Below are 24,173 nucleotides of genomic sequence, written 5' to 3' on the forward strand. Positions count from 1 at the left end.
TTAATATATTTTTATATATAAAATTTGAACATTAAAATAATATTTTAACTAAAATTTTTATTTTTATTTCGAATCAATTTTACTAAAATTTGAGATAATATGATATAAACAACTAATTTAGTAAAGAGTGTACTTCATTAGTTAAAGTACCACATTGAAAGATTTGTTAAATTAGAGGGTAATTTTGTATTTTAGAAATATATGCTGGATTTCAATGTAAAATATAAATTAAAAATGGTAAATAAATAGAAATGTTGGCAGTACGTTAGAACCAAACAACTTGCTTGGTTGGTTTATGATAAAATAAACAAAAATATCTCTCCTTCTCTTTTTCTGTTTTCTATCTCGAAGCAATCGAATCTCGAAAACCCCATCTGAGATAGAACAAAAGAAAAGGAAAAAAGAAATGTCGCCGCCAGCAGCAGCAGCGGTAGCGGCAGCGGCAGCGGCAGCGGCAGCGGGCGGAGGAGGAGGACAGCCTCAGCGGCAGCAGCAACAAGGTGGATTTGGACAGAGCATAACCGGAATCATAAGGATCGCCGTCTTCTGGTACTTCGCTTCCAAATTCTTCTCTCCCAAAAAGCCCGTCGATCCTTCTAACCTCATCTCCAATCTCTTCCAGAAGGGCGAACCACTGGTACGGTTGTTCCTCAATTAGGAAACTTCCTTTTTCTTTGTTTTTCATTGTTGCATGATTTTTTTTGGCATTTTTCAGGATATGTGGTTGTATCTTTCTGAGCACCAAAGGTTCAATGACTTTGGGAACGAAGCTTCTCTTGTTTGGCATGAAACTAATATTCCTTATGCCACTTGGGGTCCTGAAAGCACTCGTACTCTTTCTTTAGACTACCATCCTTCCGATGTAAGGTGTTCGACAATATGTATATCTTTTACTTGCTTGCAATTCGCTTGTTTCTTTCTTTAGAGTTTAGAACGGTTGATGAAGTTTGATGTTTTAATCTCTCAGACCTTGAAAAACAATGGCAGTCTTTATGCTCATGTTTTCTTTGCACGCTCGGGTTACCCTCCAGATCCAAATGATCCTGAATACCAGCCTCAAGCTGCCTTTGGGAGGACTCACCGTGAGTTCCCTTCTCTGTCATTACATTTCTTTTTGGAGATTAATGGTGAACAATTAACCTCCTTTTAATTGATTTCAGCTGTGGTGAAATATTTGCCCAAGTCAAGATCAGATAAGAGGAAAAGTCTTCTGGGGAACTCCAAGGACGGTGAAGTGTTTGAACCTGAGCCACAGGTTTGTTCTTTACTAGTATCGGCATAGCTTATTTATTTGAACAATGTTGTTACCTTTAAGAAAAACGATTTTGGGTTCGGGTAGGGTAGATCTAAACTTTCTTGGTGTTTGTTCTTTTGAATCGTTTGATGCTCCTCATAATAACATCTCTTGTATTTCCAATCTTTAATTCCCTTCCAGTTCCACCGAAATTTACTACAATATAATGATCTAAGTGCCGAATCATATTGATTCAGGTGGCTGATGATACTGAAGCTGACTCTAAAGATGAGGGCCCTGTTGAATGGATTTCTTATTGGAAACCAAATATTACTATTAACTTGGTTGAAGATTTTACAAGGTAAGTTTCTGCTTAATGTCATGCTTCTGTAATACACTGTAAAAAGAATAGATTGCTGTTTATCTTTATTCTGTGGCTTGTGTTTTTGCTCTCTTTTCTTTCTCTGGAAAATAAACTAATATTTTGGCTCCTTTTTTTTTTTTTTTTTTTTTCTATTCCAGATATGCGCATAATGCTGTACCACCAAATATTGCTCCTTGTATCCTTCAGTTCTTTACCCTTTTTTCATTCCACATCTCAATCACGGTTGTTTGAGACTTACACATAATTTGCCACTTTCTTGGTTTTCTGTTATAGTCTTGTTAAAGATTTTTATTCTTGAAGAAAATTATTTAGATTTTACATAGTATGATTTTGATCCTGGAACACTGTTTGATTTTTACCATAACTTGTTGGAAACAATTGTAGATATAACCATAATATAACCATAACTAGCTTACTGACAGTGATCTCCGTATCTTCCAGAAAATGCTCCTAGCTTTCATTTTTTTTTTCTTAATTGGAAACCATCTTGCTGGATATAGTATGTTTGTTGAATTGAGCCGATATTTGATAATCCGATAGTCACCTCTGGTAGGTACTATTTTAATGTGTTATAGCTGCAAAGTGCAGACCAGCTTTGAGTTTCTTGACTTCAGATTTGCAGACTTAAATATTGATCCTAGTCAAGGAAATTACTATCCTACCATCTCCTTCAATGAGTTTTGGTTACTTAGAGATAAGTTGATTGCAATCAATGAGACAGTGACAGTATTGCCTCTCAATTTGGAGGTTGGACCCATAAGCATGATGAAGTGGCAACTATTCATGCAGATTGACCAATCATTCCAAATTCATCGTAGTTATGGCAGCATGGTTGAAGGCGAGGCTGATGAACTTAAGGTATTCCTATCTTTTATTGCCTTGGAATGTTGTCATCTTAGAAATCATTATGAAGAATGACTGGCTAAAAGGTTTAAGATTGGGTTATAGAATATGATTTTTACCTTTAAAGTTACATTTGAGAAATTTAAAACTAAAATAAAATCTCATTTCGCAAAAGAAAGCAAATAAATGTAGGATATGGAATAAATCTTATCATCTCTTTGACTCGGATAAACTAGCCCTTACCACCAGCATGCTTTAGTTGGAGTTTGAATGTATAAGATGAGGCTGACTACCGCTCTTTGTTAGAAACATGCTTAACATGCCACAAGTGAGTGCTAAGTCTCACATCAGAAATGGTACTAGGTCAATTTTGAGAATAAATAGCGGGGATGGTTATCTCACCTAATAAGTTAGTCTTCTTGTTGAGGGCTATGCCTGTAACATGGGGTAAAGAGCCATGTTGTGGGTGTTATAATGTAGACTTGAAGGCATAATGGCATCAAACCCCTCATCTAATGTAGGCTCAATGAATGAAATGAGGCATGTGTGGTTAGTCTAGGGAGCTGTCATGTGGCTCAAGTGCGTGCTAGTTGCATTGAATTTATGCTAGGGTGAGTTCACATATAGAAGATTGGACATCCAGTTGTTAGGCTAGTTTTCTGGGTTGAGCGCCTGGCATATGACAAAAATATGCTGCTCAAAGTTGCATCCCATGATATATAATCAATATGAAATGTAAGTGCTAGAATTCTATTATCTATCGGATGCTTTTCTTTTTGAAGAGCCTATGGATATTTTACATCACTAGCTTTTTAATTTTTTGTGTCTACTTTCTCTGTGCTTTGTTTGCTTTCCAGTGACTTCATAATCTATTTAAACAGAGAAAAAGGTAAGTAAATGAAGATAAAAAGAAATTTTGCTGCCATACTAGTGAATATAATCCTTAGATAATCTATATGGACTGGGTTTCTTTTCAAACTAGGGTTGATTAATTCTGCTAGTTGGGTACTAGGATGTTGATATTTAAATTTACTCTGGTCAGGTCATGAATAGATTTAAGCTCTATAGTATCATCCAACCTATAACTAAACTAATCCACTAGCAAAGGTAGGTGACTTACTGAGCAGAGTCCTTTATTGAGAGGCTCTTAGTTGCTTATCCGGGATTATAAAAAGGCGTAACTGCTCTTGTCTCTTCTTTCAAAGAAATTCCTCAAGTTGAAAGAGATATGATCGTAAAATAAGTGGAATTACAAATAAAACTGATTCCACTCAAGCAAGAATAGTTTCTCCTTCCCTTGCTTCTGTCTTCCTCTAGCAACCGATTCTTTTCTTCTTAACTGACTGAACCATCAGGAGGGTATTCTCAAGCACCTCTTTTTTTTGATATATATGTATAAATATTAATTGGATTCTTTTTGTCATTAGATTCAGTTTGTTTGTAACTCTTGAACTGAAAACATTCTATACTCTTCCATTGATGAGGGAGATAAAAAAGTTATGGATAATGAACCACAGAAGTTGAAAGGACTAATTGTTTATTCTTAGTTTGGGTGGATGCTGCTACCGTGGTTTTAAGGATCCTTTTATTCTCATTTATCTTTCAAATGCTGACATTTACTCGATAAATTTTGTAGAGGGTCTTCCTGGAAGGAAATCCGTACTTGCTAGTGATCACAATGGTCGTTTCTTTGCTTCATTCTGTGTTTGACTTCTTGGCTTTTAAGAATGGTAAATGTTTCTGTTATCTTGAAAATGTTTTGTTCCACACATGGATGGGTTCTTTTACGGTTCTGTTATACACTCTGGAAACTTAGGTTTAGCATGCTGGTTTTTCTTCTCTCAGATATCCAGTTTTGGAACAAAAATAAGTCTATGGAAGGATTGTCTGCAAAGTCTGTTGTGGTGAGCTTTTTGTGTCAGCTTATAGTTTTCCTCTATCTACTCGATAATGAGACCTCATGGATGATACTGGCAAGTTCTGGAATTGGTTGTTGCATCGAGTTTTGGAAGATAGGGAAAGCAATGCACATAGAGGTATGAGCTCATACATGCACTTATTTTGCTGGATCTCATTTATATCTTGGGCACCCTTCTAATAAAGAAAAAGAAAAACGAAAGACCAACCTTTAGATACATTTGTACTGAAAGTTTGATACTAATGAGATCCTTTTCTGTGCTAAAGATCTCAGATTCTATTGGGATATAGGCAACTTTGTATTGTAGATAATCTTGTGCTCTATATTCAAAGGCCATTATTTTGAGGATTGCTAATATATTTTGAGTATAAATCTTATATTCTGTGTAACTGGATGCAGAAAACCATCATTTTCAATCCGCTTTCAAATAATTTGGCGGCAAATTATCACTTGAATTCTTTTTCCCATACATGATTCTTGTTTAGATGCTTCATTCTTCTCTTTTGTTGTAGCTGGAAAGATTAAAATAGATCCATAATTCTTCTTGGCATGCCATTCTGCTTATTTGTCTGAATGACATCTGAAAGCCTGGTCATGTTTTGCTAGTATGTCTGCATAGGTTCACTGAATGTTGCATATATCTTATATTATCATCACCTTCCATTTGGAACTCATTTTTTATCTGCTATCTTCTAGTTAATTCATCGCAACAATATCAAAATTTGCAATAATCCTTTTTCATCTTCAGGTCGATAGAACCGGAAAGATACCTATGTTGAGGTTCCGAGATCGTGATTCATATGCAAGCAATAAAACTAAGGAATATGATGATATAGCAATGAAGTATTTGTCCTACGTGCTCTTCCTCCTGGTTGCAGGCTTTTCTATTTACTCCCTTATGTATGAGCGCCATAAGAGCTGGTATTCTTGGGTTCTCTCTTCACTCACAAGCTGTGTCTACATGTTCGGTAAGCCATTTGTCCTCTCCTGTTCCTTTATTTGATAACTTTGTCGGTGACCTACTGACAACTACGACTTATTGACATTGTGAAAGTTTGATTTCATTAACATTGTAGAAGAAAATAACAATTACTTCTAAAATGTTTCTTTCCTTGGGGTCTTTTAGTGTTGTCATCTGCTCTCTTTTTTTAACCTTTATGCATTGGTAAAGCTATTCAGCCTTGGTCCTTATTTCATTTTCCCATAAGTTTTTCCAACAAGTATAAGAACTCTGGACTATTTATACAAACAACATTGATATTCTTTCTTATTGTGCCTGTGCTGTTTTATTTGGCAAAACGATTGTGAGATATCATGTCCTGTCAGGCTTAGGAAAAAGCTCCTGATAGGCCATAGCTGTGTGGTCTGATGTGCTGGACTAACGAGGATTCAATCCTTGGCAACCAACTGCACTTAGGTAGAGGACAAAAAACTTGGTGATCAGGGACATTTGAAGATTAAAATAACTCATGGAATTTGGGCTTTTACTTGGTCTTTTGTCTGTTTTATAATATCTAATCATTATGTGAAATTATGTTATGATCAAGCTTATCAGTTATATATCAGGAAGAGAAAGGGGCCATCTAAATAATGATGAATTTGACTCTCTGTCCTTATGACTGCATGAATTGGTTTGGTCAATGAACCTCAACCTCTGCTTCTTGTGTGAATAATAGCTTTTTTTTTCATCTATAACTTTTATTGAAATTTTTTCGTTTACTTGCTTATTTGCTGCAAAATTTTCAATTTGTGCATATTTGAACTGCAATAATGTTGCTTTCCCATATGTTTTTGGTAGGTTTTATTATGATGTGCCCTCAACTTTTCATAAACTATAAGCTTAAGTCCGTGGCTCATTTACCTTGGAGGCAGATGACTTATAAGTTCCTCAACACCATTATTGATGATCTCTTTGCATTTGTCATAAAAATGCCAACACTTCATCGACTTTCTGTCTTCCGTGATGGTAAGATATTATTATTTCTTGTTTTGTACCTTTCCTTCCCTTATGCTTTGTTTGGTTTGGGGGATGCAAAGAGAAGAAGAAAAGGTTTTTAACCAATGGTTAAGCTACGAAATAGGAAGGGAATTATGAAATGTAACCATTGCATTAAAGAAGTTTCCATCCTTTTCTCATTCATCCTTACCAAGTTTGTTTTGGATTTATAATCCTAAGAGATAAAAAGGGCAGATTGGGTCACTACCCAATTATTTGTTTGATTTAGTAAGGGTGTAATTATGAAATACCCTCAGTAAACCACAATTTAAAAAAAAAAAAATTAAAGGACAGAAACTTGGAACTCATAAACTTGGTACGTATTTTTGAGATAAGTGCTGCATAATCTGCATCTCATCAGCCATTTTATTTTACATGCACAAAGGGTGAGAGGTTGCTTAGCTATTACTGTGTTTCTTGACCTTTCTTTTACTCTTTGAAGTTACTTTTGATTTTGAAAATATATAGTTGTACCAAAGAGAGATTGGGTATGCATAACAAAAAATGCTAAGCTTGCATATATATATATGTATAATCTGTGTAAAAAATTCATTCTGAACAACAGGTGTACTGTGAGTACATACTGTATTCTTTACTTATTCAGGTGTAATTCTCATTCTCGTGCTTATTTTGCAGATCTTATATTTTTAATCTATCTGTACCAGAGGTGGGTATATCCTGTGGATAAGAAACGAATAAATGAGTTTGGTTTTGGGGGTGAGGATGAGCAGACGCCTAGCGATACAGGTATTACTACTGCCAAAGAAGATGAGAAGAAAACCAACTGAGCTTGGTTTGATTGTCCTTTTTCCCATTAGTTAAGCTTTAGCAACTCTGTAGTGCAAAGAAACGCAAAATTCCAAGATGAATACTTTTCGTGTGGTTGCTTTAGAAAAATATTCAGGAAAGAAAGAGACGGAGAAGGTTCGATAACAGACCAATGCCTTCTCATCAGGATTGCTATAGAAAGAATGAAAGTGCAAACAGTTTAAGAACCTTGGTCTCAGAATTGTGGTACCATGTGAAGCTGGCTAACATGGTTGTATCAAGATCTTCTCTTTTCCTTATTTTATTTCCTTATATCTGATTAATTTGTTTTTGGCATTTTGACTCTGTAGAATGAGTTGAATTACTTGTTCCTTCTAGGCTGGTTTTTATTTTTGTGGCAGGTTTAGTGATTTCAAGGTCTAGTTTGATATGTTAATTATGATTGGCTTTTGCAATAAAACAAAGAAGGAATTATGATAATATGATCCTTGCTTTTATGATTGAGATGTGAGAATAGTGCAGATAATGTGGAAAGAGGTTTAGGAATCAGTATTAATGTGTGGGTGGTAATGGCATGCAAATCCATGATGGGTGTAAAGCTAACAACTGAAATGGTTAGTGAAGCTTTCTGAGGGTTTAACATGGGATTCACTTCAATTATCCTACAAGGAAGGCCAACAAATCAAACTCCTTTTATTGTTATTTGAATCAGAAGATAATTCCAACTTATTTGTTTTATATTAAAACCAAAATGCTCATATTTAAAGTTTTAAAATACAAACCTTTTCTATTACATAAAAAAAAATAGGACGAGTCCAAAGCCGACAATTAAATTTGAAAAACGAGTTCAAAAGTCGAGTTTTGTTGTATTTTTAAGTTTATGATATGATTTTTGGAGTATTATATGATATAAAAATTAAATAATAAGAAATTTAATAATGGAGGCAGTAAAAAATGTATAGGAAAATAAAATATTAAAAAAAAAAACGTGATTTGGAATTGGATGGAAGTTATGATGAGGCTTGAATCACATTGAAAATTGAGAGGACGGGCCTAATCTATTTGAAAGTCGAAGGTTTCTCTCAATTCCGACGTACGCTAAAAATAGGAAGAGCCGCCCCGCTGAACCCCCCTTTACCTCCTCAACTATATAGACATAGCTGCAGCCGTCGAAACTACTTCTCCTCTAATCTCATGGCCTCCAGGTAACATTCTCTTATTATCTCTATTAACATGCTTTGTCTCCATTAACAAAAATGCTAAGAGTTTCAGCGCTTCCTATTGTCTCTTTATGCATGCTAGCAGACGATTAAGGGCATTCAGGAGGTGGATGAAATCCCAAGGAATCCAATGCAGCGATACCCTCGACTTCATGGACTGCCCCCAACAAGGGATTTCTGTGAGAGCATTATCTGACTTACATGAAGGCGATGTGGTGGCCAAAATACCAAAAACCGCTTGCCTTACTATCAAGACCAGTGGGGCTCGAGAAATGATTGAGTCCGCTGGTTTGGATGGTCATTTAGGTCTCTCCGTGGCTTTGATGTATGAAAAGAGCTTAGCCCAGGATTCTCCTTGGGCTGGTTACCTTCAGCTTTTGCCACCTCAAGAATGCCTGCCTTTGGTTTGGACTCTGGGTGAGGTTGATTCTTTACTCTCTGGGACCGAACTTCATAAGGTATGATTCATCTTCTAACTGATTCTCTTCCTGTTTTTGGTGTTGGCTTGTTGGGATCTTGCTCTCTACAAGTTGGTTGATGATATAGAAAGAATCCCATTTTGGCAAAGAATCATAGTTAGGGAGGTTGGAACTGTTCTATTAATTGTACGTTGAGAATTTGAAATTTATGTTATGGAAAGTTGTGGGAATTGGAATCATGGTGCAATATTTGAGTTAGGAGCATGTTGTGCATTGTCGTGTGCCGCTGCTATGAGTTGTTTCTCTAGTGTTTTTTTTTTTTTTGCTTAATCTTTTACTATTCTGGAAGTTTTTATGCTAGTACGTTGGCTTGATTTAGGAGCAACATGTTTTTTTCTTGAGGTGTCATTTTCTCTTTCTGATAATTTGTTCTATAATAGGCAGGCAATTAAGGAAGACAAAACTCTTATGTATGAGGATTGGAAAGAAAATATTCTGCCCCTTGTATATTCGGCACCTCAATCCCTTAATCCAAGCTCTTTTAGTGTCAAAGAATACTTCGCTGCAAGAAGTCTTATTGCTTCTCGATCTTTTCAGATAGATGAATACCATGGATTTGGGATGGTTCCTTTGGCAGATCTGTAAGTACACCCTCGCAATTTTTATGATAACTTCCTAATCTCTAAATAAAGTTGTGAAATATATATCCATTTACAAATATTATGGGATATTCGAATTACCTAAATTGCTTGCATCCTAATGAAGGGTGCAGCTTCTACCTCAATTCATTGCTCAAACTCAGAGCTGTCGTAGGTATAGCTCATAGTACCATTTCCTAATCTTTGCAACCATTGCATGTAGGCAAAATGCCTAAAAAAATTTTAAGTTTGTGATTAGGGTTTTGACGTCGCTTGCACTATATAGGAATGTACTGTGATAGCTTAACATGATAAGCGTATAGTAATTATATTCTTAGCCTCATTATTTTTTCTCTTTTCTTTTATTTTTTTCTACTAATTCCAGCTTTAATCACAAGACTGGAGCAGAGGATGTACACTTCACCTCTGTATCCCCCAATCAAGAATATGAAGATGATGTTGACAGTGAAAATGGTGATAATAACGAACTAAGTAAAATTTCTAGCCATGATAAGAGAGATTCCACCTGTGAAAATTCGTACATTCATAGTGATTCGGAATCAGATTACTCATCAGTTACAGGAGAGGATCCTATGATGCTGCAAATGATTATGGTGAGAGAAGTAAAATCAGGTGATGAGGTTAGCATCAACTTGTGCCTTGTATTGATTTTTTTGGATTAAATTCTACTAGTGTTATATTATTAGCTTCTCAATTTTTCCCTTGAACTAGGGCTTGAGTAAAATGAGGAGCTCGTTGATGGATTGTGGATTCAAGTGCAGTGGGTTGAATTTTAAGGAAAATAGGTCTCTTTTTGAGTTAGGATTGAAGGCTTTTTATTCAACCACCTCACTTTTCTTTTATGCTTCCCAAGTATGGAGATACTTTTGAGTTAGCAGTTTACCTAGGAGTACTTTTCTGTAATGTGGTAGGCACAAGAAAAGCCTGTCTGAGTGAAGTTTTTCTTCAAGTTATTATTTCTTTTTTGATTAACTATAGGCAAAAGGGAGACTATATCAAACTCTGTACTTCTCAATGTTTTGCATATTCAATAAGTATGGAACCATAAGGAAATCATACATATTGGCCAACAAAATAGAAAGAAACTTTTGCATGTTTTCTATTATAAATGGACTACTCTTTAGAATTTGTTATCAGAATCTTACATCTGAAGCTTACTCTGTATATAGATCATAGATATGAATACAATATTGCAGGTATCTATGTATTGCACCCTCCCTCACTTAAGGCGCATGTTTTCTTTGTGTGTGTGTATGTGTGTGTGTCTTACACCCCAGGAAATGTGAGGATTCTAGTGCACAATGTGTGCCTTGCACCCTTACAACATTGAGCAATAGCATAATAATTAGAGGTGGACAAATGCTTACAACTTTGCACCAATCGTAGGAAAAGTATGCATTTTATTGTCTAAACTATTGTGTATAATTCTTGCAAAAAAATTTGCTTTCATATTTAAAATGAACTTTTTGTGTTTCTGCTTCCAAAAGCAAAAGGCAAATGATCAAGTATTGCAATAAAGTTTTAGTAATAGTTATGAGGGAAATCATGTTGGCAATATTGCTACCAGTCTACATTATGCTTGCTAATATTTGCATCCCCTAGTAGCGAGTGAGATTTGTATTATGAGGTCAACAGTCCCAGATTCCTCAACTTCGTATGAGGCCATTATGAGCAAGAGTGGTAAGAGAGATGGTGAAAGGAGGTTGAAGTAAATTGATTGAGAGTGAGACATATAGGGTAAAGGAGATTAGGACCTGGCTCTGTTTTGTTTGCATTTTGACCTTGGGACTTGCATGTGTGCCAAACAAAGAGAAGTTTTGTGTTAGGCTTGGATAGGCTCTTCTCATCTTGGGAGTTGGGACCAATGTTGTCAATATGTGCCCCTTATGTAACAAAAACACCTCAGACTCTTCCAGGCGAGGCCTATTAGATCAGGTAGTGCGCCTAGGTGTGCTTGTTTGTAAGGCTATAAGCATAGAAAAAAGTCCGCTTGATTGAATTTCTCTTTAATCTTTTTTACAGTTTTCATTTGATATACCTTTACTAGTAAGAAAGGGATAATATCAAACTCTAAATTTTCAATATTTGAGCATTCAACGACAGACATTGACCATAAGGAAATCATGCATATTGACCAATGAAAAAACTTGCATGTTTTGTACATAAACTAGACCACACTTTAGATTCCCCAGCCACCATGATGTCATCTATAAATACGATTAGTATAATCATTTCCTCTCTCTTCTATGCCTAATGAGTAACATGTGGTGCCCTGGACTTTGGTGGAATCCTATTTGTAACATAAACATAGCTATCACCATGCTCTTGGAGATCGCTTCAGTCCATATATTGCCTTTTTCTGCCAATATATCCTTGTTCTTGATTTCCTCAATGTTCAATCTGTGTTGGATTTCCACTTATACCCCCTCTTCTAGGTCTCCATGGAGGAAGGCATTCTTAATATCCTATTGATATCGTTGCCAATCTCTTAACTGGAAGTGATATCGAGATTTGGATAGTTGTAATTTTTGCCACATGCTAATGTTCCAAAGTAATCAATCCCTTGAGTTTGTGTAAACCCCTTTGCTAGTAGCGTTTCTGTAAACCTTTCTTGAAATGTTTCAACTAACTCATTAGCTTATATTTAATTATAAAGGCCCATTTGTAGCTTGTTGCTCTCCTTTTTTTTTTTCTCGGCCAAAAGTCATTTTACTGGAAAAAGGAGATGCAACTGAGAATCAGTAGCATTACGAATCAAAACCAACACCGAAGCAATTTGTCAAAAATACAATTCCAAACCGAATCAGAAGAAACAAAACAACACCAAAGCATAAAAGACAACAGCGGACACAAATCAATCTCGCATCCAAAACTTTACAAAATTCTCCTAGAAAACCAGTCTCCCACTTCAAAGACTTGAAAACTCTTGAAAAAGAACATCACCTCCAATCTTCAATCACAACCAAAGACAAACTTGTTGCTCTCTTTATATGATTATGATGCTTTGATGATTTCTTAACTGCTTGGATGGCATGATTTTAAGGTTCTTGAATAACTTATGTGGTATACTGAAAATGATGCTTAAACTGTGAGCCTATACTTACTGAGCTGTGGATTGCTCATAAGTTCCTTTACTTTTTTCAGATCATAAAATGTTAAGAGCTTTAATTTGGTGGAAAACTGAGACAATTTGGGAGCTTACTCTTGGTATTGAGATGCTATTGGCTCTATGAGATCATATAACGTAAAGATATTTGCATATTTTGTGTAGTTTCTTTGTTTCTTGAAGGGACCTTTAAGTTAGTTGTTTTGAATTCCAATATTAGATTTGCAATAAGAATATCTTTTGGGCTTTTTTGTTTGGAAAAAGAAGTGATTTGTGTTATCTTGGAGCATTGCTTGAGATAATATGGCTTTGGTTTGGGATGATAAGGCAGTTATATGTCCCAGTTTTGGGGCGTGATGAAAAAGCATGCCTACTTTACATCTTAGGTGGTTTGGTAGTTTTCATCTACTTAACATTAATTTCCTGTTTTAGTTCTCACATCCAGCTTTTTCTCTATTTTTCACTGGCTTCCTTCTCACGGTGAATCTAAATTTCTTATCTCAGGTTTTTAACACATATGGGTCACTTGGCAATGCTGCTTTGCTTCATAGATATGGATTTACAGAGGCTAATAATCCTTTTGATATAGTGAACATCGATTTGGAATTGGTTCTCAAGTGGGGTTGTTCACTGTTCTCTAGTCGGTACTGCAGAGCAAGGTTATCCCTTTGGAGAAGAATAAATATCTCTGGAAGCGTAAGTGAGAACTCTGAATATTTTGAGGTCTCATCTGATGGGGAACCTGAATTGGAACTATTGACATTATTATACATAATGTTATTGCCAGATGATACATGTCATAAGTTGGATATTAGCATTTGCACTGCAGACAAGGTTAGTGCAAACATTGGCATGATCTTAGCAGAAAAACATGATATTACATGGAGCACAAGCTCAGAAATCAGCAAGGACTTATTGTTGACAGAAAAAGTTTGTCGTGCTCTCTTGGCACTTGCGGACATTCGTGAGAGTTGTTATGGTTCGAAGTCGATAGATGAAGATGTCGAAGCTCTAGAGAGATGTTGCATGACAGAAAGGAAATTGTATCATTCTTTGATGTTACGAATAAGTGAGAGGAGGATCCTTGAGAAGTTTAGGACTTATGCTACTGCAGGAGCTCAAAGTCAAACATTTCAAGACGCAAATGGAACCTCTACAAGGAAGAGATTGAAAAAGCATTAAGGTGAAATAATTCATCTATCTTGCTTGTTTTTTATTACAGTAAACTTAAGTCAATTTTTGCCTGGGCTTTCATAGATTAGATGAAACTAAATTGTGGAAGAACTTTAATCTTGCATTTATTATTTTTATTAGAACTGTTGGTGCATTTAGAATATGTAGTTGTGTTTCTTTATGATAGGCTGCTGGTATTCAATTATAAGCTTGATCTGCAAGAAGTATTTAATTAGCTGCTGCTGCTGTAAGAAGTATTTAATTAGCTTACCTCACCAGTAAGGAGCAGTTTTTTGGTAATATTTTAGTGGTCAATTTTCATTCAACAAAATTTTGGCAAAAATAATCTTTAGTAATTCTACAACTCAGTAAGGGAGTATGGTGGGCAGGTAGGGCTTGACAAATTGGTTTTTAATTTTTGCTTAAAATTAAAATTTTAATTAAATGAAAATGTATTTTAGGGCTTTTTAAAAGTTTAATTATTTAAATAAGTATTTTTGATAAAGAAAAAACAATGTTTAACGTCTAGTTTTGGCTCTCTTAAAGTTGTATAACTTGACATTGATGTAAACAAAATTTTTGTGTTCCTCTAATACCAAGAGTATTATTGCATACAGTGATTAGCAAACTTTAGAAGAATCTACCTACACATATTATTGTAATTTTCAAGTAGAGTAATTTATAATTTATGAATAACATTTAATTGCAAAATGGATTTAATTAAGAAATAGAATTTTACATAATCCAATTCCAATATATCCAAAGAAATTTGATTTAGTTTTTGAATATTGTGAATACACAAAAGGAAACGACAGACACAAGCTCCACTAATTTTTCAGATATTTTAATTTTTGTCATGAAACATTTCAAGAAAAAAAAACCTTGGGAATTTCAGAATTTGTGAAGAAAACCTCAAATGTGTTTTTATCACAAATAGAAAGTCAAAATGTGATATAACATTAAATAATATAAATCCCTTTTCTTTTTAAATTTTCAAATTAGATTTTGACAGCAAAATAGTCCACCAAGCCCCAGTGAAATGTGCTGTAGCCCATGTAGGTGTCGAATGAGCAGAAAGCGGAATAAATATAATCGTAAAAATGGCCCATGCAGGTCTCGAACCTGCGACCTTCGCGTTATTAGCACGACGCTCTAACCAACTGAGCTAATAGGCCGTATGCTCAGTGTTTTATATACAAAGAAAGAACACGTAATGGAAAAGAAAGTGTTTTAAGTTATATCAACTTTATGAAATTACTAACCTACTTCTCATAGTTTTGTTATGGGTTAATATATATGAAGTTAAGTGAACTTCGCACTTTGTACGTATTTGGTATTTAATTTTTTTTTGACCTAATTGATACTTAAATTTGAAAACTATAAGCTAACTTATTTTTTAAGTTCCTTACTAACACCGTAAAAAATATATTGATGTGACACTAGTAACCAATAGCATGGTGACATGTGGTAGCATCACATGTTGACACGTGGAAAAAAAAATTAAATCAATCTTGATAACCATTTATCTAAGTTCATTCCCTATGTGTAAAGAAATTATAATTTTTAAAATAAATTATATATATATTTTAAGATATATTTTTAATTTTTACCACGTGTCAATATAAAGCTATTATGTGTCATTGTGCTGTTAGACGTTAATGTTATGTCAACATATTTTTAACAACGTTAATCGAGTACCTAAAAAAGCACGAAATTGATTGGCTTTCAAGTTTAGGTACATAAAACGCAATAATTAGCTAGCTTTCAAATTTGAGTACATAACAAATTATATCAACTTGTGTACTACATAAAATGCTAAGTTCAAGTACTTCCGAATACATTAAACCTTTTATAATAGATATAATTCTTTATAGTTTATTTAAATAATTATTTATATTAATCCAAGTGTCTTGATCATTATTTTATAAAAATTTTAATGATTTTTAATATATCAAATTCTCATAATATCATGTTATATGTTTAATATTAATATTTTAACGCAATGATTAGATAGAAAGATCAAGACATATTTTAGGCAAATATCACAATTATTGATTATTCAATCAAACTATTTTAGCATGGAAATAAGGTCCCTACATTATCTTCAAATAACCCCGAAAGGTAATGATAATTTTGACACTTATAATTGAAATTAGATTAATTTTTGTCCCTAATATTAAAAATGAACAAATTAATCTTATCATATTTGATAAAAAATAAATTGATTCTTCTGTTAAAAAATTAATCTATTTTTACTATTAAAAACTATTTGATAATTCTATCAATTTGTTTTAACAGTAAAAATAAATGAAAGTTTCAACAAGGATCAATTACTATTTAATCTAACATACAAGGACTAAATTACACTTTTTTTTTGTGAGGGAGGTAAAATACAATTTAACTAGTAATACAAAGGCCTCTATAGTATTTTTACTCTAAAACCACATACTAGAGAAGCCAATAAACCAATTAAAGACCCATTGAGGGCTTCAGTGAAAATTTCACAATGCATTTAATCAAACTCACCTCACCTCAATGGTGATATCCGAACAACATATTAGGGCTAAAATTTTGCATTGAAAGCTGTGAACCCACATTTGCATCTAAAGGGATTCTAAGTAAAGAAATAAAAACAAATAAATAGACTAGATAGCAAATTTCATCAAAAGACCTTTTTTTCCTGTAACACACCAACTCAAGTTAATTGGATACACAAACAAGTTCGTTCGGTGATTGCTTATCTGTTGGATCACTAAAGGCTTCAGGTTCAGTGAAAACTGACATCTTCTTATTACAATATATATTCAAGTATATTTTTCACATCTCTAACATGGCCAGAATGAGGAAATAAAACTCAGCTTTCATGATCTTTGCTGCCAACAATGCTGCAAAGCCCCTTGAGGATATTTAAAGACTAAGAAACTAGCTTTACTTGGGCATCAGAATAGGCACAAAGCGCTACAAACTTACCATTGTCCATTGCAGAAAAATGAGAGCTCCACAATGAATTAAGTACCCAAAATTACCACACCAACGCAACAAACAAGATAATCATGAATTCTCAATTGTCATTCAGCAAACAAAATCCAAAAGAACAAAAGAAAAGTCATTAAGCGAGTAGTTCCTCTCAATTCCCACTCTCTGTCCCACTAATAAAATGTGAGGCCAGTAAAATCACAGGATTACATTGGTGTAGTAATATGTACAACGCCAAATGCCTAATTCTACAACCCCATGCATGTTCCTTGTTATTCATTAGAATATTGGATGGATGCTACAAGAATATTTCATCTTCTAATAACAGGACCCTTGTACAGCCCTCTCCGAATCACAAAGTCATCAGGGGGCTGAAACTCTTCTAACCATGTCACTTCCGAAAACGTTTCTCCATTCATTTCAATCTCACCTTCATTTTAAATGAGGAAACGAATAAGAAAATAGCATGCAGCATTTGTCTTCAGGTTACAACATATCATAGAAGCTACCATCTAATACTAGGTTCGAAATTATATTTCTTACCAGGTAAATCTCTTCTTGGGGACCTCCGGAAGTAAGTGCAGTGTCGTCCATGCTCTGAGGAGTAAGGTGGTGATAAAATATCAAAAATAGCACAGGGAGTCCGTGCCCTGAAACAATGGATGTTGCCTCCACTTGTGGGATAAAGTACTGTTGTTGCACAAGGGGCTGTCATCTCAGTATCCTTGACAAGTTTTGCAGCTCTTGCTACAAACCACCAAAAATAAGCAAATCAAAGTCAAAGACTGAAGAATATACAATAAATGCCCTATACCCTAGGAAGGGTGAGGAGAAAACGCATTATTTAAAATCAGATACATCACCACTTTGTCCATGAATATATTATCAATACTATTACATCAGTTGAACAAGCAACTACTTTGCGATTGGTGACAGATAGGCAGGTTTAGCTACCATAGGCCACCAATAATCTCTTCTGTTAATCAGAAAAAAGATCTAATCCAGATTTAGTATGTCCTATTTATCTGAAACGTCAGATTACAACATAAAACCCCTAGATTGTCTAGTTACTTTATTTCGTTAACAAGTTTGTTCATCAACTTCCTTACACTTACTTTGCAAGCACCAACTTGAAATCAAACTAATGTACCCTAAGAAGAAATTCTTTGGTTCTAAACTTACCACTAACACCGCTCTGTATCCCTGTTTCCATGAATGATTCCGATTTGAATTGGTGGTCAAAATATTTAGATGGGATCAAATTCCAGTAAAAAATTGTTATTATAAACCCAAGTTGAAGTCAAAATCTCATAAGGTCTATGCTTTTGTTGGCTTCTATAACCATTCATTTTGTCTGGTTTGCTTTCAAACATTTTCTTTTTGGTGACAAAAGTTTCATTCTAATTCAACTATGCATTTCCCTAGCTAAGCGCAGTGGTCTCCAAATTTTTCACCAAATCAGTTAAGAAGTTATGTCATAAGCATTCTCCATAACCTAAACTACATCCATACAAGATAAGAAATTGAACAGGCGTTTTCACTTAGATGCTAGCCAAAAGGCTCTTTACATCTACCCTATTGAAAGAGTCATTAGCTGTAACAAAGAGACATCCACCAATTAGTACATTTAGTATTACCTAGGCCTTCTTCCTCCTATGCCAATCAACTTTCGATCAAGTAAGTTTTGTTCTAAAAGTATTTTCTGTCATTTTTAACCAAACCACCAGCACATGCAGTAACACAAAGAACTGTATATCACAAAGCAAATATAAATTTAAAAGGAGGTCCATTTCTCTCTGTCCTTCAAGAATACTAATTCTATAATATAAATGGAAAGAACAGCAGTTACATAGGATTTCTAACATCAGAAGATTAACATAACTCTATAAAGGTACTAGATCTTCTGGAACAAATTAAAAGAGAAAACTCCCGAAACAAAGGTATTTGGAAAAGAATAATAATTAAAAGTGGGACTGATGAGGTTTCAAGGAATACAAAGGATGATATCAGTACTGAGTCAATTGAATACAAATATATTAATTTGTTACCAAATTTATACGCAAGAACATATTATTCTATGAACATCCTTATTATGGTTTAGCTAGCATTCATCGAAGAAATATGGAAATGTTAAAAACATACGTTGTAGCGGATCTTCAGGCTCTGTTGGGTCAAGCCAATCATATGACTTAACGTGTAATGAGCCATAGATAAGCCTGCTCAACACTGTCATTCCAGGATGATTGTGCAGAGGTATGAGAGAGGAAGGTGGCATACAAAAAATTCCTATCTGCAGAGAAAAAGGAAATCAGAAAAATGAAGGCCTGATGGTAGCTGGTAATGCAACTACTATTTTCAAAAGTTCAAATTTAATTTCAACGGAAGTGTTTATTTTAATAAATTCTAGGAGAATTTCAACTAAATGCATCTTCCTCAGTTTAAAACTCTAAAATTTTAGGTTCTCAATAATAGGTGATATCTTAAATAATAAAAACGATAGGTTTTATGAAGTTTGTGCTTACAGAGAAGCTGTCGCACTCATGCAAGTGCAGATACTTGATAGGTGGCAATGACTGATGGGTTCCATTCCGCTCATTTACAGGACCAGACCAATTACGTACCACCTGTGCCTCCTGTTCCAAACCTACATCAGAAGGCTTCATTTTCTCTGAAATAAAGTGACATTTTGTGTTAAAATACAACGAATATGCCATGAAACTTGGTTTCATCACTTCATGCGGAAACAAAAAAAACGTGGAGTTACATATGCGGTGGTTTAAAATTTTGTATGGTTAATCAAATAACAGAAAAGTTGTAATGATCAATTCTACCAAGAAAAGCACTTTCTCAATGTTATGGTATACCCTTATTCTTTGTACTCTAAATTAGAATAGTTGCAACCACTCACGATGATATGTTGATCCAAAACCATTAAAATACCAACAGATTTCAAAACTCACCATAATAGGAAAAAAATTGGAATTAGGGTAGATAGATTCTAAGACCACATAAGGAAAAAGGGAAAATACAGAAAACCCCAACCACTGTTTTTCTATTTTATATCTAGAAGCATCCAAATGCTAAAGAATTATCAAGGCGTCTAGCGAGTAGAAAACATACTGTTCCACAACAATGGAGCAGCAGCTCAATGTGGAGAAAGCAGAACAATTTGGACTTTTAACTCATCATACAACAAGCTTTTATGCTCAAGATAAAAGTGCTTCAAAGATAACTAGTAGCTATTATTTTGAAGGTTGATTTTTAAAGGCCAAAGGCAACTAGCAATGAAGTACTGATATAGGTTGGTGAGCTGGATAACAAATTTCTCATTCAACTGAAATTCACTTTGCCAAAAAACTTTTCTTGTTTTTGTAATTAATGCGGAAGAAAATCTGGAAAAGTTTTGCCAATTAAATAATGTCAGGACCTCTTCCTACAGGACTAAAGTTTGAACTTAAACAAAAATGAGCTTTACATCCTAAACAATGAAGGATAATATTTCTTCTTCTTCTTCTTCTTCTTCTTCTTCTTCTTTCTGTTTTAACTATCAAGCCACATGGAAACTAGGTTTTCAGATCAGCCAAAAGGCGTGGCATTATTTATTGGTAGATCATGCACTTGCCAAGAAACTAACATAGTAGGAGTAGCATTAAGCAACTTCCAATAGCCGATGCCATCCCAAGAAAGATCCAACTTACTTAAATTAATTAACCCAAGAGTAAATTCATATGTTTCAATTTTGATTGAAAAATAAATAACAGCTAAATGCTAGAAAAAGGAGCTTCCATAGTACTTACTAACTACTAATTCTGAAAACATGCAGAAAATTAAGTATTACTTTCAACATGATTTTATCTCAGTTATAATACCAATAAAACATAGAAGACTTGGTTCAACTATAAGCTCAAAGAACAAACATGAAGAAAGAAAGAATCAAATAGTAAATACCTAGCATAGTACGAACTCTTTCAAGAGCTTCATCAGAAACAGGGCCATTGGGCGAGAACGCCGCTCTGCAAGTGTTATAAAGTCTCTGTATGTAATATGGCATGTTTGTAAAGACGATACCAACTTAACTGAATGGACCAAAAGCCTCTATATCAGCAAGCTGATAACGCCTTTTTGCAAGTAATGTACTAATTGATAGTGCGATAAAAGATACAATTCGGTGACAACTGGATCTGCGAAGTAACCTGCCGGTAATAGATCTGCATGGCAATTATTTCATCATTCCTCCCTGCTAATTTCACATACAACCACCCCACCTGACAAGGTACACATTGAGCCCAAAGTAAATCAACATAATTCATTTACAACAAAAACAGAGACTAAATAAATATAAAAAACACAGCCTCCCTTATTATGAATTTCAATTGTTCAGTGCACAATTTTATTGGTAATATTACTTTTGTTGATCGCACCCAGAAATTGATATGAACGATGACTTAAGCAACACAAGTCATTTGCCAGTAATATTGCTACTAGTATAACATTAGCTCACCCAAAACATAAAATGCAAGCAAATACAACAAATACTAAAATATTGAACAATTTTTCCATTATTTTTTCGTTTTTTTTAATTTTCTACAATTGAATCTAAATTTCCGAGGTTAAGATATGCAGAAAAGGAACAATAAACAATAAGGAATCCAATTTGCGATAAACATGAAACAGGATAGGATAACAAAAATATAAAATGAAAAATACGCGTGCAATTAATTAAAAGCAAAAACCAGAAAAGATGGAGAATCGAATAAAAAAGGAACTAACCCAATTTGAGATCCATCAAACTGATTATAGAAATGTTCGCAAGAGTTGAAATAAAGAACGAAGGAGGAATTTATTTCGTTTAAAAAATAGAGAGAGAGAGAGAGAGAGAGAGGAGAGAAAGGGATCGCTGAAAGCAACACAACAGTGAGAAAGAGGAAGGAATAGGAGGATCTTTGTTAGCTGGGGGAGTTTTGGGGGCTGCGAATTGCGATTAGCTTATATGAATGAATATCAGCTTGATTTTACATAATTTGCCCTTCGCCTAAAATCCTCGTACTTTTTTTTGGCCTTTTTTTTTTTTTTTTTGCCCTTTAATCATTATAGTTTGAGTAGGCTATTTTTTAAAGGATTAATTCAACAAGAGGCCCTAAATTATACCATTTGTTTTTGGAATTTTGATTTTTTTTTTTTGAAAGTGAGTATCTAAACTTTATTTTGTAATTAAAATTAAATTTTATTGTTTCTACTTCGTTAAAAAAACTCATATCAACCAACCAAAAGTGTCAATATATTAATATTAATATTAAATAAAAATAATTATTATTAATATTGAAACAAAAAAAAAACTTCTCTATCATCCCTACCGTCTCTCTTCCGCTCCCCCTATATCCCTTTGCAACGAAATACCATACATCGTTCATGGTTAACTTCAAGGATCGACATGCAACAAGCAAACGTTTTGGCTCTTTTTTTCATCCAAACATTTTTCAGTTTCTTTAAAAGCAATATGTAACAACCCGTTTTTAGTCAAATAAAAACAGTGATTTCAGGACCACATATCTTAGATCAAAATATTTAATTTATTATTATTTTGAGGTCTACAGCATGATTGTATGATTGTATGAAAATTTCGTTAAGAAATTTTATTATTTGAATACTCAATTTGATAAAAATGGCTAAATCGCGTAAAGTGTAAAACTTGAGTTCTAATAGCTAAATGTGTCTAATAACTATGGAACCTTAAAGTAAGGGTCCTTATGTTGTAATTAGAACATTTTTTATTTGAGTGGACAAAGATGGACACAAAGTGATTTTAATGTTTTAATTAAAGGTTATTTAAGTAATTTAATAAATAAATATAGTAAAATAAGTAAAACAAAACAAATTCTCTTATTCATCTTCTTTTAGTCGAATTTTGGGGAGGAAAAACACATTATTTTTGAGCTTTTCATTCGCCCATATCTCTTTGCTTGCATGTGAGTATTTTTTGTCCCGTTTTTAATGATTTCTATGTTATTTGAGTCGTTGTAACTTAATCTAGCTAGCCCAGGAACTAATGTGCAAAATTGTTAAAGGTTTAGGGTTTTACCATTGATGAATATGTGTGTATCTTGATGTTTGATGATAGAAAATGAATAGTTGTTGTTAGAAAAACAACATTTGTTAAGTAATTTTGGTTGAAATTGCAAATTAGGGATTTATTTGTAAAATGTGAAAAATTCATGGTTAAATTGTGAAATAAATGGAATATAGGGCTTGCTAGGGACTTAATTAATATTCAGCTAGCATGGGTATAAGTTAAATTGCATAAATTTGTATTTTTATGAGATAGGGACTAAATTGTAAAGAAGTTGAAATATTAGGGGCAAAAGGTAAAATTTCCATAATATGAAATTTGGATTAAATTGAATAAAATGATAATTAAACAAGTTAAATTTGATTATTTAGATCAAGAAAAGCAACGTACAGATCTAGATCGGGGAAAAAATAAAGTATTAGATTAATCGATCCTGTTTCGATGTTTTTGTGATCGAGGTAAGTTCGTATGTTAATAAGTATTAATATAATTGTGTTTTAAATGCTTTATAATTGTATTATTGTTGAATATGATCTTACGGAAATGTTCGACGAAGAATTGGCTACGTATGAAATCCTGGTTGAACCTTAAGAGAATGACATGTCATTAGGGGTTATTGTGTTTGGGTGCTGGTCCGTACGTTCTACCGGTGGCTGAGTTTTCTGGCATGTGTTGCGGATTCTCGTCAGCTTGTGTGAGTAGCACCGTGTAGTTACGTCTTGACTGTCAACTTGTGTGAGTAGACCCGTTGATAGCTCAAGAGTGAGCATTATATGAGATATGAGATTGAGATAGCTTTGGCTATGTATTGACACTTAGTGTAATATCCCATACCCATACCTGAGACCAGAATAGGATACGAGGCATTACCGAAATTTTCAGAATAATTTCAATTAATTTATATTATTTAGTATTCTTTTTCATGTTTCATGTAACATCCTTTTCATATATTCAATTCAAAATATCATATAAAATACGATACAATACTTAAATTTTCATATTTACATGCTCATTCAGGGTATCCGAACCTACCTGACTAAATTGCAGAAATACCAAGATTTAGGGGCATATTGGTAATTTACCATTTTCCCAAATTTCACTCAATCTTAAATTGATAATTTCATTCAATTTATTAATTTAGATAATAAAACAATTTATTCCCTTCAATTTAGTCATTTTTGACATTTTTACAAAATTACCCCTAAAGTTTTACTTTTATTCAATTTAGTCCATGAGCTTAAAACATGCAAATTAGCCATGCTAACTGAATATTCATATATATTTTTCCTCCTCCTCCTCTCCATTCCACATCCTTAATGTATATAACATTCTTGTAAGTACGATTTCACAATTTACTTATTAATGCTCACATCAATCTGTTCACACGAGTCATATCACTCAATTATTTA

At 33.9% G+C, this 24,173-nt stretch overlaps 3 protein-coding genes and 1 non-coding gene across 6 annotated transcripts; 2 read left to right on the top strand and 2 right to left on the bottom strand.

Annotated features, from left to right (window-relative positions):
* The first annotated feature begins 256 nt into the window (after positions 1 to 256).
* Positions 257 to 7,624, top strand: LOC108459997 (uncharacterized). Its single transcript, XM_017759383.2, has 12 exons — positions 257 to 637; positions 716 to 862; positions 968 to 1,082; positions 1,161 to 1,255; positions 1,492 to 1,595; positions 1,757 to 1,794; positions 2,242 to 2,477; positions 4,099 to 4,192; positions 4,308 to 4,498; positions 5,129 to 5,348; positions 6,179 to 6,346; positions 7,013 to 7,624. Exons 1-12 carry the CDS (start codon positions 407 to 409, stop codon positions 7,162 to 7,164), a joined length of 1,791 nt encoding a protein of 596 aa, XP_017614872.1. The 5' UTR covers positions 257 to 406; the 3' UTR covers positions 7,165 to 7,624.
* A 154-nt stretch (positions 7,625 to 7,778) lies between these two features.
* LOC108459998 (ribosomal lysine N-methyltransferase 3) lies at positions 7,779 to 13,864 on the top strand. Of its 2 annotated transcripts, XM_017759384.2 has the most exons (5): positions 7,779 to 8,349; positions 8,450 to 8,822; positions 9,228 to 9,424; positions 9,807 to 10,062; positions 13,053 to 13,864. In XM_017759384.2, the coding sequence occupies exons 1-5, from the start codon at positions 8,339 to 8,341 to the stop codon at positions 13,728 to 13,730; spliced, it is 1,515 nt and encodes a 504-aa protein (XP_017614873.1). In that variant the 5' UTR covers positions 7,779 to 8,338; the 3' UTR covers positions 13,731 to 13,864. The 2 variants fall into 2 exon arrangements, with proteins under 2 accessions (XP_017614873.1, XP_052882916.1); XM_053026956.1 differs by lacking the exon at positions 7,779 to 8,349 and having other exon boundaries at positions 8,436 to 8,822.
* Positions 13,865 to 14,822: 958 nt separating this feature from the next.
* On the bottom strand, positions 14,823 to 14,896 carry TRNAI-AAU (transfer RNA isoleucine (anticodon AAU)). The gene has a single exon. It is a non-coding gene; the product is annotated as a tRNA-Ile (tRNA).
* Positions 14,897 to 16,769: 1,873 nt separating this feature from the next.
* Positions 16,770 to 21,782, bottom strand: LOC108461003 (plant cysteine oxidase 4-like). 2 transcript variants are annotated; one of them, XM_017760752.2, is made up of 7 exons: positions 21,468 to 21,777; positions 20,891 to 20,962; positions 20,646 to 20,710; positions 19,220 to 19,365; positions 18,840 to 18,987; positions 17,241 to 17,444; positions 16,770 to 17,127 (listed from the first exon to the last, which is right to left on the bottom strand). In XM_017760752.2, the coding sequence occupies exons 3-7, from the start codon at positions 20,650 to 20,652 to the stop codon at positions 17,009 to 17,011; spliced, it is 624 nt and encodes a 207-aa protein (XP_017616241.1). In that variant the 5' UTR covers positions 20,653 to 20,710; positions 20,891 to 20,962; positions 21,468 to 21,777; the 3' UTR covers positions 16,770 to 17,008. The 2 variants fall into 2 exon arrangements, with proteins under 2 accessions (XP_017616241.1, XP_017616239.1); XM_017760750.2 differs by having other exon boundaries at positions 20,646 to 20,962; positions 21,468 to 21,782.
* Positions 21,783 to 24,173: the final 2,391 nt, after the last annotated feature.

This window comes from Gossypium arboreum, chromosome 4, assembly GCF_025698485.1.
Source record: "Gossypium arboreum isolate Shixiya-1 chromosome 4, ASM2569848v2, whole genome shotgun sequence".
NCBI classification, from domain to species: domain Eukaryota; kingdom Viridiplantae; phylum Streptophyta; class Magnoliopsida; order Malvales; family Malvaceae; genus Gossypium; species Gossypium arboreum.